General features: G+C 40.9%; 1 protein-coding gene across 1 annotated transcript in view; it reads left to right on the top strand.

The window, feature by feature from the left end:
- LOC129109234 (neuroendocrine convertase 2-like) overlaps positions 1-13831 on the top strand; it is a 162069-nt gene extending 148238 nt beyond the window's left edge. Inside the window, 5 exon segments of the mRNA XM_054621256.1 lie at positions 2155-2275; positions 8175-8344; positions 12622-12699; positions 13587-13688; positions 13691-13831. Coding sequence (XP_054477231.1) covers positions 2155-2275; positions 8175-8344; positions 12622-12699; positions 13587-13688; positions 13691-13831 — 612 coding nt within the window.
- Positions 13832-14767: the final 936 nt, after the last annotated feature.

Genomic DNA, 14767 nt, shown 5'->3' with positions numbered 1-14767 from the left:
CAGATCTTTTAAAATATCATCTTTTAGAAATATTATTAATGTTATTAGTGACACCTGTGCTGCTCTTACTATGAAAAGTCACTCTGAACAGAGGTCACAGACACAACACTATGCGCTTAGCAGCAAAGACAGAGCTAGTCATTTAATAGCCAAGACGTTGCTGCTTCACTTTTTCCTGCCTATAGTTACACAGCCAGGCCAGATATTTGCACCAGTAGCTGTCCAGTCACATGCCCATTTTTTTCTCTAATCCACTAACAGTTCTGCTAAAAATGTGTATGTGTCCATGGCATATTTTTTGTAACTCATTCTTAGATATGAAAAAAGTGTTGAAAGTAGTGGAAAATAGAGCAATGCTAAATAAGATTTCAGACAAATTCTGATTGGAAAGTTTCAGGCTCATTCTGGTGTACTGTGTTCCCAGCTGCCCCAGTGTCCAGCAGTAGAAGACTATGGTGGCACAGGCCTCCTGAGAAATATTTTTTGACATTTTTGACAATTTTTTTTTAATTCAAGAGAGCTGTATGGGGATTGTCTCCAATATCAAGATTTCATCTCAAAGTTTCATCTCCAAACAGTTGCTGTCAAGTTGTCCTTCTTTTAAAATGTTGTTTTACGGCTCACTTATTTTATGACTGTCGTTGTCAATGGTGTTTCTCTGTCTTCCTCTTATTGGCTACGTACATCATTGTCCCGTCTTTCTACTCTCTGTTTGCCAACCTCCGTATCACCATCTCTGGCTGAATTCCTTTCTCTTCTCAGGCTCATCCTCTATCACTGGGTCTCACTTTCGTCTCAGTGGCACTCACCCGTTTCTATATCCTTCCATCTCTCCCCCATCTCTAATCCCCCCCCACCTCTCTCTGTAGTTTCTCTCCCTTGCTTTGAAATCCTTCCCCTCTACCCTCTGTTACTCTGCTTCTGCTAATCCTTTCATTTTCTTTGTCTCTCTATTGTCTAAAAGTCAGTTTAATTTCTCCTTCCTTTATGCCTTGGTTTTGTCTCTGCTTGGAACTCTCACACTTTTCATTCCACCGTAGTTTTTATCATGACAGTAGTATACAATAAAGTGGAATTTTGGCTGACATCATCACCAAACATGACATTGTGATATTTTACTTCTAGGTAGAATTAGAAGTTTGTAAACTTAATGTATCCAAAAATGGTATTTATAGATTTCATGGTCAGGAGAGTAAACTAAAAACAATCAGGCAACTCATAATATTTGACTCATGAGGTTTCCAAGCGACAGCGGGGTCGCAGCTCCACGGAGAGCCGTGTCGACCCAGTAGAAAGGCATGCTGGGAGGCTGGCAGGCATGCGAGGCGTATCGATCCACCTGTAGCATCCAGCTGTTTGTTTACCAACAACAAATCAATGGAGCGCTCGGCTGGGGTCCGCCATGCCTGGCCTCTGGTCTGCTGGGTGCACTCACACCCACATATATACAATACACACGCACACACACACACATGCAGGCTGGACAGCTGATCTGGCAGATGTAGGGAGTTTATATCGAATGAAGTCTGTTTTTTACCTGCTCCGGACTAAAAGAGCAGGGTTATTTTAGGGTATCACAGGACATAGTTGTCTGCATACATAAACCAAAGTGAGGTGAATATGTTGTTTTTTTAATCATAAAAATTGGACGAGCAGCAGCGGTCGGTTTTTACTTTTGTATCCGATTTTTCCTAAATAAATACCAAATACTCCAAATACTGGAGGGGATTCAGAACTGTTTAGGTGAAAAAGGTGATATAATATGAATTCAAGTTTGATTGGGACAACTATGACTCCTCTATACTTGAATGTCTGATGGTCTACCCTGTCAAATGCACCTTTGGGTGTGTAGCATTCAAAGACCAAAACTTAACATTTAGTTTCTTATAATATGGTGGCAGTGTTATTACGTATGTATTATGTATAAACTGCTTGTGACCAAGTAAATTTACACAATAACTTTGGCTTTGACCTGAAGTAGAACCATATTGTTGGTCTGGGATACTTTACTGAACAGCCATTTAATAATTTACTCCAATAATTATATTTCCCTACTTTCTCCCCATGAATTCAGTCCAGCAAGTAAGTTTTCCACATGAATCAGGGTTTTATTTTTGGTGAAATGATGCCTTTGCTTGTGTGTTTGTTTTCCAGGTGACTGACCACAAAGGCACAGTGATGAGCTGTGCGAGGCCTGGTGACGAAGAGGCATCCGGAGCCGTGCTCAGTGCTACACTCATCCTCTACGGCACCTACCACCCACACAGAACGCACGGTATGTGACGGTGTCAACCACTCACGCTACTTTGAACACATGCAAATTGAGATGAGAACGGTGGCAGGGTTACTGTAGAGTCTTGACACATGCTCTGAGTGTACTTTTGAGAAACAACACCCACCGAAAGTAAAATGAATCAATAGCTGTGTCCCAATCAACGGGGCCTTCCCATTTCGTAGACTTCTTCTAATGCGGCCGACAAATGCAGCCTTCTTTTCTCAGATTCGGAGGATACAACTGATGGATCCTTCACGGCCCAACATATCCCAAGGTTCATTGCGTGCCGGTGAAGTTGATTTAGATTTTAATCGACATGGCGACTAGTGGACCAGCAGCGGGAGAATTCACATTTAAATGTAATTATTGGGTTTTTAACTCACGTGAATATCTACAGATACAAGTGTTAAAACTAAAAACAAGGGACCTGATCAGATCACGCTTATGTTAAAATGATCGGTTAAGTTACGTGATGCTATTAACTAACCAGCTAACGCTACCGAGAGCCGCTGCGCTATTTACAGCAGCTCGTCCATTTTAATCTTTTAACTTAACTTTAGCTCTTTTATACTCTTTTATGACAACCGCAGCTGGTTGCTAGGAGCCGCTGGATTGGGACACAGCTAATGCATCATTTGACTAAAAAGTGTAAAATGAAAAATAATAAATATGAAAATATTACCTATATGAAATTTCAAAAGTTTTCAACAAGTGCGGCGCAAAGCTCTCCTAACCCTCCACTCCCACCTCCACCTGCCATCCCTTCTTCTTTGGCTGAGGCACTGTAGTCAGAAGAAGTCAGTAGGGCCACTGACCACAGGGACTGTGATGTGTAATTACAGCCTGACCCCTGGCTGCCCCGTCCCGATCCCACCCCCACCCCCACGGTGCGTGTCAGCTCCCCCGGTGCCCACCTCCACCACACACACACACCTCGTTAGCCACACCGGCACGAAACCACAGCGCCGTCCTCCGTGTCCCTGTTGGGGGTTTTAGGGTTGTTAGAATCACCGAGGCATGCTGGAAGAGAGACTGAACCACACTTTCCTGTTGATCTCTGTCAGCGGGGGTTCCCACTGGTCAAGGAGGTCCTGGAATATCATGGACTTTTGAAAGATAGTCAGGAGCTGTCAAGGACCTTAACAAATTTACTGTTCAAGTTAGGACATTTTACAGATGGATTTATTTGACTCTTTTTTTTACTCCTTATCTGCATTAAAACTTAAATTTTAGCCCAACTTTATTAAAAACCAGACTACATGGAAGGAAGGATGACCCTTTTTAGGGCACCAAAGCATGAGAAAACCTGGAAAGAGATTGAAAGGTCATGGAGGGTCACAGTGGGAACCCTCTCTATCTGTGTGTGTCCGTGTGTGTGTGTGTGTGTGTGTGTGTGTGTGTGTGTGTGTCCTGCTCTGTTGCTCTCTCTCGTCTCTTTCTGTCAAGATGCTGATCTCTCTGTTGAGAAATCGATGGCTCTCCCTCCTCCTCCTCTCCCTCTCTCTCCATCCATCCATGTTTCCCTCCCCGTGCTTCTGGATCTAACCCAAGTTCAAGCTGTTAGTCAATCTGCTGTCCACACACACACACACACACACACACACACACACACACACACACACACACACACACACACACACACACACACACACACACACACACACACACACTATTCATTCACAGGTTCTTACAGTCTTGCCATTCCTCATTCTTTTCCCCAATTATATCATTTTGTAGTAGTTTGCTGGCGCTTCACTTCGCCCTCAGTCATGACTTTATGATTATATCTTTCAGACAAGCACCTGTTATGCTGTGTGCAGAATATATTATTTGAATGTTATTTGGTTATGTTTATGTTATTTTACAACTATATATATATATATATATATATATATATATATATATATATATATATATATATATAGCGAGGGTAAAAATACTCAAATATGACTGTTGAAAGACAGATTTATTTGCTTTTGTTGAATATGAAGTTAGAGCCGGAGTATGATGGGTGATGGCTTATTGTTTTGGGATATTCCTCTTTTATTTTGTAACGATTAGACATTGTGTTATTTTTACATCATATTTCATGGGTTGGAAAGACCATCCTCCCATGTACACTAGGTGGCCAAAAGTATATGGACACCTGAACCAAGTATGTGAGGCTATGTCAACTGAACATTTCCACCAGATTTTGTGACGTGGCTGCAGGGATTTGCTTCCATTGAGCCACAAGAGCATTAGTGAGGTCGGTCACCAATGTTCTGGCTTGCAGGTGTTATGGGTTCCTCATTCATCCCAAACATGTTGGATGGGTTGAAGTCAGGGCTCTGTGTGTGTGTCAGTTCTTCTATTTCAGACTGGGAAAAACTTTTCTTTATGGGTCAGGCTTTGTACTGGGCCTTTAAATAACTAACACTGTTGTTCAGAATATCTTTGTTTGATGTTGCGTTCATATTTTTCTGAGTAAGACCTAAGAGGCCAAGCACAAACCATGAAAAACAACTTCTGACCAAAAGTACAATGGTAATAGTTTGCACAAAGGTGTGTTCATGTATCTTGTATAGTTCTTATAGTCCAGCTGAGCCTGTGAGCGTTGTCTAACCTATATATCAAGTATCATAAATTGGATCTTTGGGGTGATTTAATAATTTCTGGTTATTATAGACCACACACACATCCCAGTGGGTGTATAAATTACTAAGTAAATTATGTATACTGGTTTTCTGGGACCCGCTGTGTCCTCTGTTAAAGCCCCCGCATATCTGTAGTTCATTGGAGTAAAAAACAAGTACAGTTTCCAGGTTATTTGGTTCAACCAGCTGAAAACGAATGCAGTCTCCAACAGAAAAAATCCCTGTCATGTAGTTCAGTTTTTGTTGAAACTGTTTTGTCAACCTCTTGTATGTTAATGCAGGTAGACAAAATACTAGAAACACCTCTCAGTATCATGTAATGCAGTTCAACAGCACCACAAATAAGAGCCTCCAAAATGATCCGTTGACTCAACACCTATCTGAAACAGTTACGAGAAAGAACAGATTCAACCTTCATGAAGGTAGGATTTGATGCAGGCCTCTTACATAATTGCAACTGATTGATGATTTTTTTATGTCTATGTTGCTGAAATGCTGGTGCAGTCCTTTAATTTACACCACAGTTGACCTACTTGCAGATGTAATTTTCAGGTTTCCGACATTTATAACACTTACAAAAATGTACATTTTCCTACCCTGAAGTAAAGCCAACTGCACTTAGAGGACAGAAACTGTGATACTAAATGATGCCATTTATACTGTGGTGGACATGGTTGCACATTTAATTGTTTTTAGTTCTACAGTAATTCAGCAGTCCGTTTATATCGTTCTCTCTCTTTTATGCCAGTTAGCCAGCAGATAGCATACGGTGAGCTTTACGCTTATGATGTGGAGGCTGAAGCTCCAGCTACATCTCCAGCCCCTGTGTGTGTTTGTGCGTTGCTTCTCCGCCTCATATGCGTGCATGTCCCTGTTTGTGTTTGTTTGGTGGCTGTACAACAAGTGAAGGTAAATTGCAGTGATTATGTGGCAGTAATTGAACAGGGATGGTGTGTTTAATTGAGTTGTTGTTTCCTGATGTTCCTCTGTAGAAGCAGGAGCCGCCGCGCTGACAGGTGCCTCGTCTCACCTCACTGAGATGAGAGAGTTTTTTTTTCTTTTTACATATACCGTCACTTTGTTGTGGCTTTTTTAGCCCTGTTTCTGTGTGGTTTGGCTTAATGGTGTTTGTTTGGTCGAAGGATGTGTACGTGGGTTTTGGCAGGAGGAGGGAAGCGTGGGTTTGTTTGATGGTTCTCTGAGCTCTGACAAGTTACATTCATAATGTTTGTATGTTTAGTTTAAATGTATGTGTCTGTGTGCATGCGTCTACTTTTCTATTAAAGTTTTTATGTGCATGCAGACTTACTTGCATGTATGTGTCTATGTTTGTATGATGTGTGAGAGTATTCATTTGTGTTTACCTAGCTGTACTCTTTATCAGAATCTGTGTGTGCATGTGTGTTATTAGTGCGTGTGTGTGTGTGTGTGTGTGTGTGTGTGTGTGTGTGTGTGTGTGTGTGTGTGGTGTGTGTGTGTGTGTGTGTGTGTGTGTGTGTGTGGCTCTATCTCATCTGCCTCCTGGGCTGTATGGTCCAAATCCAATGGTAGAAACATCAATTTCACCATCCTGTCTCCTCCTCCACCTCCTCTCCTTGTATAATATCTCCTCTCTTCTTTCCCCTCCCCAGCTCCTCACTCCTCTCCTTCCCTCCTCCCCTGCTCGGTGTGATTGCGTTCCTCCTCTGAGCACCAGTGATCTAAGGGGGTTCAGTGTGTGCGTCAGTATGTGTGCATCTGTGTGTGCTTGGTGACTAGTTGGTGATCTGAGCAGCCCGGCGCTGCGCATTGTGCCGCGCAATTCACGGACGACGTCTCCAGATGAATGCCCCCATTCACAATTACAGCCTTTCCATTAGCTGCAGCTCTCGCCGCCTTGTTGTTGTCTTTTCTTCTTCTCTGCAAAAAAAAAGAAAAAAAAAAGCAATTAAAGCAGGACAAAAACAAGCTGGAACACAAGCATTGTACCTGGAAAAAGAAAAAAAATCAGCAAGTGAAGGGGTGTGGGAGTGTTTGTGTGTGTGGGGCGGTAATCCTTCAATTGGGGTTCACACTACACACTATCTCTGTTTTATTCCTGAGAAAATCCGCCTGGATTTATTTGAACATTCACGCATGAATGCCATCTCCTCTAAGAGACTCACACAACTACTCAATGTCGGATATATATTTTTTATTTTCCTGTTGTACTGTAAGTGTGCCTGTGTTATAGTTTCACTCTTCTGGATCAGATTATTTCCCAAGCATAGAAAGCTGAGGAAAAGCCCTCTAAAGTCAGGCTATGTTGGTGCTGAGGTTCTTAATGGGGCTAGTTTAGGATTAAAACTTGGATTTATGGTTAAAGGTAAAGCGAAAAGTAAGTTATGTGAGACAAATATCAGTATTACACTTGCACGTATGTGATGCACGAAGGGAGAATAGCAGCATTTCCAGTTTATGTTATTTTTGATCAAAATGTTACAAATTAGAATTAAAGTGGCAACTGCATTTTGTATGGTAAAATATTTTATCAGACAGCAGACTGTTTATTTATTTAATCTTTTTTTTTATTGGAAACACCAATGTCTAATTATTAAATACCTTCCTGTTTGTTATACCTGAGTACAAGCTGCCATCATGTTTAAATGGCCACAGTGGGTTTGTCATTTTGGTCTTTATTGTGACTCCTTCACAATAAAAGCTGCCCTGTTTTATGGCAGTAGGAAATGTTTGGTTCGCATTAGAAAAGTTACAAAGTATTAAATCACAACACTTAGCTCTGACACAGCAGTGGAGATAACAGTGAGGATGATATCAATGAGATAAAACTACAAATAGTAGCACTGGATTACATGGTGCATTATTGTTTTGTAAATCCCTCATACGTCAGTAGGCAATTTAAATCGTACACAGGAATGGGGTACTCCGCCACGAACAACAAAAACTATCATACAAATTAAAGTATGTAAATACAAGATTTGATTTCATGAAAATTTTAAAGGTTTGTAATTTTAAATTCTGTATAGAACAGTCAAAACTTGGCAAACGCTAACAGATTCTGGGATTTTTAGTCGGCAAAAATTACCCTGAAAGAATTTTATTTTACTCCAGTCAAGTAAATATATTTAGAGAGCTCATTTAAATTTTATCTTGGGCAACATTTCAAAAATTTGTGCAAAATGTACTTGACATTTGGTTGGAAACACAGCTACTGAGGCATGTGCAGTGCCATGCAACGCTTTATCAGTAGTTCAATGCTTTCTCTTTTTTTGTTGTTGCTTCAGAGGGACCCCTGCGGAGCATTGTGTCCATGGGGTCGCGTCACCCCGTCCCTCACAGGGGGGTGTACCAGAGGGACCGTTACCAACCACTGGACCTGATCCAATGGGTCTACCAAATGGAGAGAGACAGGAAGGTGCGGGCTGCTGATATCAGTGTCCCAGCCAGACACAAGGTACAGTACTTGTACACAGAGCGGGAACACACATGTTTCATACATCACACGCACACACTGTGATTTACTATTCCAATAAATCACTGGCGCCGCCTAATTTCCTATGGATTTCAATTTCCCCCTGGACATATCTGCATTGATCAACTTCAGGTGTAAGGATGTGCCAGGCGTCGCTCACTGTGACACTGAAGAATGGCTCGCAGATTCCTGCCATACGTGTGTGTGTGTGTGTGTGTGTGTGTGTGTGTGTGTGTGTGTGTGTGTGTGTGTGTGTGTGTGTGTGTGTGTGTGTGTGTGTGTGTGTGTGTGTGCGTGCCTGTCTTTGTGTGTGTGTGTGTGTGTGTGTGTGTAGTGGTACGACGGCTGGATGTGCACATGCAGCATTCCTGTTCAATGCTGTCGTCACCGGCGAGGCTTCAGGAAACAAATCCTCCAGTCTGAGTAATAACATCTGAAAATGTCAGAATCATACAGACAGAGACGGTTGAATGGGGACTTGAGATATTGTTATTCTGATCATATCTGCTCTTACACTGAGTCTTGGCTTGATTATGAGGAACAATTAAATATCATTCTGGCTTCACCAACAGTTTCTCCTGCGGAAACGAGAGCAGGGTATAACTCCCCTTTGAAAATTAGATAACATTTTGTGGTCTACTGAATCATCTTTCAGCACAGTGTCTAAACTGAAACAAGTATAATTCCCTTTCAGACTATTATCCTCTCACAATCATTGAAGCCTTCTATCTGTGCCCCTTTAGGCTGCATTATGAGGCCAATTACAGCTCTGACAAAAGTGTGCCGCTGGACAACAGGTAGCTTCTGTTTGTGTGCATGTTAATGGCTGACATGTCCTTGCAGAGGTACACGGTCCCCGGGCCTGTAGATGAGTTTTGAGCCGGTCTTAGGAGGCAACAACGAGGCCTGACAACGTCTTTACCCCAAGTTCCTTCCCTAGGGGCAGATTTGAATGGATTGTAGAGGCAAGGAGGAGAAATAAATTGGAGAAAAGGATAAATCGATGCTCGGCGGAGAGGCAAACAGACCTTCCAACCCCCAGCCCAGACACACACACATATACACACACATACCACGGCGTGGCTTTTTTTCCTTGGGCTGTATTGGATTGGTATGCAGAGCCAAGGAGAGAGACGCTCAGAAAAAGACTTGGCCTACAAATGATGTCCTTTGTTTGATCTACTAGGTTAGGGGGGGCTTGTTGGTTGGTTGGTGGGTGGATGGGGAGGGTCGTCCCACAGAGACGGTGGAAGGGCTGGGAAACAACCATCTCTGTCTGAGAGCCTCTCTCTCCCTCTCTCTCCCTCACTAACAGCCTCTCATCTAAGGGAAGAGACAGAGATCAGCTCTGGGAGAAGCTGCTTGTCATCTGTTTCCGTTGATGATTTAGAGGACAGAAAGGATTTGGTGTAGGTGTGTGTGCGTTCCAGTGCTTGAGTGTTTGCTAAATCTGCCAATATGCAGGATATTTACGATTTATTACCACTTGAGTCACTATGGCTTATAAAAACACTCTGTTCTTACTACAGTAAGTTAATTGCTGAGATCTAGGACCAATGTGACCTTAATAAAAACAAGCAAATCAGACAATCAAACACATTTGTCATGTTATCATAACCCCGAACTATAAAATCACTTACTAGAGTTAATCTTTTACGACTCATTTGGACCTCATGCAACAACATTTTCTGTAATCTTGTTATATTTCTGTATATTCTCATCCTAAATTTGAGGCTTAGCTACGAGTTTTCCAAATCAGATTCACCAAACCTTCTTAACTGCACAAAGTTGAACTTAAAACGCCCACCTCAACTTCGCACTTGTTCATGAGGTGGTGCACGTTCATGGGGTTTGATTATTATAATCAACGCTATATAGTGCTATCAGTTCAGCATCATTTTTGAGAAAGTTTAATTAACAAAAATGTCATACAAGAGTAAAACGAAAATATCTCTCAAAGACAGCTCGAAGCCCTGTTGTTGAATTTCAGCAGTAATAAACAAACTGATTAATTAGTGTCAGTAGTGGTGTTAGGGGATCGGAAAATATGGGTAAATATATCTGTGGTCAACGCAGTGTCGCGACAGAGCGGTTAGACACCAAAAACTTCTTGTTCAAACCAAATGGTCCATGACTTCAAGGGGAACACCACTTAAAATAAAGAATATGAGAGAAGGTCAGGTGGTTGTGACAGTGAAGGATAAATGAGGGAGTATACTCCATTATAGGTGACGTTACTTGAATTCATTTTTCCACTGAATTGTGAAAGTCTTCAAGGAAAGACACAGTACAATATAAAAAAAGAAAAATAAATACAGTGAATTAAACTAAGTTGGTGAGTCTCTAAGTACACCAACAAGCCATGATGTACATCCAACTGATACAAAGAACAGATTATAGTTTATAATATACCTAGAATAAATAAATTATATATAAATTATAAATTGAATATAGAGTGCAATGTCTGTCTATTGGTTGGCCCACCACTTTAGTGGATTTGCATGATTTTGTGGATTGCAGTCCATCCAATCATGGATTGGCATGAACTTTTGAACCCATTGATGGTCCACAGAGAATGAATCTTACTTATTTTGGTGAACTCCTGACTTTTCCTCTTGCACCATCAACAGAGGATTTTTCACTTATCCTCAACAGATTCATAAAGAATTCAGATCATTAAATTCTATCTTTAGAGACCTTTTCTGTCCATCAGTTACTATTACTTAGATCAGTCCAGGCAATGTCTATAAATACCTAAATCACATTTTATTTTTGCCAATATTTAAAACATTTGTACGTATTTACCTCACATACTGTTGGTTTTCTGAGCGACTCAGGCCAAATTGTAACAACTGTACTTTGTGTTTAGTGCTAATTATCAAATGTTATGGTGAACATGTTAAACACCATACCTACTTAATATCACAATATCATTGTGAGCCTGTTAGCTTGCTGACTGTAGAATTTAGCTCAAAGCAGCACTGTGCGGTATATCCTCACAGAGTTGATAGCATGGCTGTAGAATCATAATAAGACCCTAAACTCATTGAGACTAGGACATTATAATTCATTATAATTCTCAATTTCCCCCCTGTGGAGAAAAGAAGACTATCTGTACATGGCTCCTACGCTAGGCCTGGACCACAAGTGGTTCTTGCATGAAGTTTTAGACCAGCTTCATTCCCAAAACTGATTTTTAAGATCCTATCAAAACAAAACTTCAACCCTAACCCTAATTAATAATACTGTTTTTTGCTCCATCATTGCTTCCCGTGTCCACACTCTACCGCACTATTTCTATTTCCCCTATTTTGGAGACATACACTATTCTCAGCTCTTCACCAACAGCAGTATACAATGTCATTTATTGTAGCTTGGGAGTTTTCCTTTCACTCCATGTCTTTTTTTAGTTTTTGCTGTTCATACTGTACTCCCCACTGTGCTTCTATTTTCATGAATGCTGTGAGAAATAATTGAAAGCGCTGCGTACGCTGCCGTCTGTTGCAGCGCTCCCACTTCCACATGCCTTGTAAATACTGTATCACTGAAGCCCCTGCTGTAAGCTGCCAGCTCGGGATTCCTCACAACTCCGAGACGTCAACACTCACTAAAATCTTGAGCCAAGATCAAATCGTAACCAGAGTCTGATACGTCGCTCCCGTGGACAGAGACAGTTTTTGATTGATTTCAAATTCAGCTATTTGTCCTTGTCTTTTTCCTTGAGAAAACAGGGTTGAATCAGATTTCTTCTGGTGTTTTCTCTCTTTTTTTTCACCCATGACATCCATAAGGAGGTGGGGAAGGATGTCAGAGGAGTCACAACCCCTGCTGCAAGTGGTGCTGGTGTGAAGTACAGCAGATGGAAGACTTAACAAGAACAAATAATGTATCGCAACATCTATAAATACATCAAAGAATATTAGAATTCAGATTAAAGGGCCACTTCAGTTTATTAGTCATAGTTTGAAAGGCTTTGGTGTTAAATAGATTGAGAGTTTAATCAAACAATTCTATTGGTTGCATTATGGGAAATGCAGTACCTAGCATTTCTGGAGCTTGTCCCATGAGAAGGACTAAAATCCAGCATATCTTTAAATAAAAATAGTTGACTACACCTTTTATTTATCACTGCAAAAAATCCTGAAATTGTCTTTTGTTATCCTTGGTTTTATCCTCAGAACCAGGATAAGATCTATGGCTCTATAGACGATCCTGCCATTTATTTGTCTTTAACACCAAATATCTATTTCATAATCCAGATGTGGAAGATTGCTGGGGACTCAGTGTTGGATAATCACACCCTCAACAAGCTGCTGACGTCCAGTATGGCTTTCCAGGTAAGCTGCAGCACTACAGATAGAGCAGACAAGTTTCCATCCATAAAATCTGTAAAAACAAATGCACATTTCCATCCACTACTGTTATGTTGATATTAGGAGGGGGTTTATCAAAAAAAAACCTTTGGTCAGGCCTATTCTCTTAAACTACAGCTGAAGAAGAAGGCACAACAAGTTGACATCATTGGAAGAACGCCGGTCAAATCTGAAACGGTGGGAAACATTAGAAAAAGTGATGGAAATGTGGCATTCATGTTTGTGTTGTGTATTAATTCAAAGAACGTTACAGTCCCATCGCTCCACACAGCTCTGATGTTTTACTCTGCTGATATTTTTTGCCTCTCTAGTGGAGTAGAAGTACGAGTTAGATAAAGGCGCATGCTTCATATACATCGATATTTTAACGATATGTCTATATTTCAATTGCACTAAGTTGCATTTAGCTTTTATCATCACAACAACTTTTCCACTGCAGCCAAACTTAAAAAATGTTATGCAATATTCTCCATTTGTTTTATGAATTTTTCATGCACAAATTGAAAATGTTTGATTTTTAATTTTATATATTAAAAAAAACGAGGAAACCATTCCCTTGTTCCAGACTCTCAATTGGGAGGATTTGCTGTCTTTCTTTGTCTTATGTGCTAGCTAAGTGTGTTTAGGTTTCAGATTGTTGGTTGGACAAAACTAGTTATCACGTTAGGATTTAAGAAATGATGCCAGGCATTATACATTATTTTTTGAATTTTTTTATCAATTACTTTAGAAAATAATAAGTAATAATCTGATCTTGCAGCCCTAGTTGCTTTTATTGCATGCTTCTACATTTACTTCCTATAGATTAACTTTCTCTTGGCATGCACTCATAATAATACCATATTCAACAGTTACATCCGACAAATGTTGTACAGTCCTCCACGGAGTCAAGACCTTCTGCTGTGAAGGAGCTCCATGGGACCAAGACCAGCAGGGATAATGTGGACAGAGAAAAAAAAGGTCCTTACCATCACAGATTCTACAGGATGTCGTCAGCAGTCAGACTCTTGAGATCCAGGAGGAGAGGAGAAACTTTGAGCCGAGAGGAGGGGGAAGGCACGGGGCGGCAGGCGGGGAACTGAAGAAACAAACATGAAGCACGGTTAAATAAAGACTGTTGTTTTCCATACTGCATCAAGCCCATTGATCATCAGTCAGTTCCATGTACAGCACTTTGACTGTGTGGCCTCAGTTTCGGCACAAATTATTTATTGGGGATTCCTAGCTTGGCTGTAAAACTATCCACATATACACACACACAAAAACATAAATCCCCCCCCCCCCCCCCAAAAAACAAATAAATAAAAAACAAATAGTCTCAGGAGCAGGTCTCTGCTCTCATCTTCCCCCTTGCTTTCAGATGTTGCAAAGGTTAGTGAAAGATATGTTTGTTTTTTTCCACTTCATTGAAGGGTGAATTCAGCTCAGTGCAATAAGAAATGGATTACCCATTCATTAAAGGGGCTGTGTCACTCCTCATTGAGTTGGACAAATAGCAAATTAATTTCTAGCCGCCTAATTTCTCTCTGTTCTCCACTGACTTTCCGATAACGTCGAATTACTGATCACAGCCATGTGAACTCCCTCAACTTTTTATCAATTCATTAAAAATGTGCCACAGCAGAGATGCGACAGAGGAAATTCTCTCTATTATTTCTGCATGCTTCCTTTACCGCAGCAACACTGTGCACAAAACACAAACCAACTCAAGTGTTTAATTGAAATTAGAATATTAAAAAACACCAGAAACCACTACAGACAGTGTTGGAAAAAAAGTAACTTTGTTGCCGTTTTGGAATCAACCTGAAACTTTTTACCCAGGCGTCTCAGCGTGAGACAAAGATGTCAAGTGCAAGTCTGTAGGTAATGGTGTTTTGTAAAGTAGCAGTAGTGTATTGACAGGGCAGTATTGATGTTTCAATTAGAGCAGCGTTACATAGTGCCGCAGCATGGTAACACGGTGCGTCTCCTGCCATCTGCTCTGCCTCCACGTCTGACGAACGAGGCACGTGGGGCTAATCGAGCTGCACAT

Source organism: Anoplopoma fimbria, chromosome 20 (assembly GCF_027596085.1).
Source record: "Anoplopoma fimbria isolate UVic2021 breed Golden Eagle Sablefish chromosome 20, Afim_UVic_2022, whole genome shotgun sequence".
Taxonomy (NCBI): domain Eukaryota; kingdom Metazoa; phylum Chordata; class Actinopteri; order Perciformes; family Anoplopomatidae; genus Anoplopoma; species Anoplopoma fimbria.
This window is presented reverse-complemented; position numbering and strand designations above follow the sequence as displayed.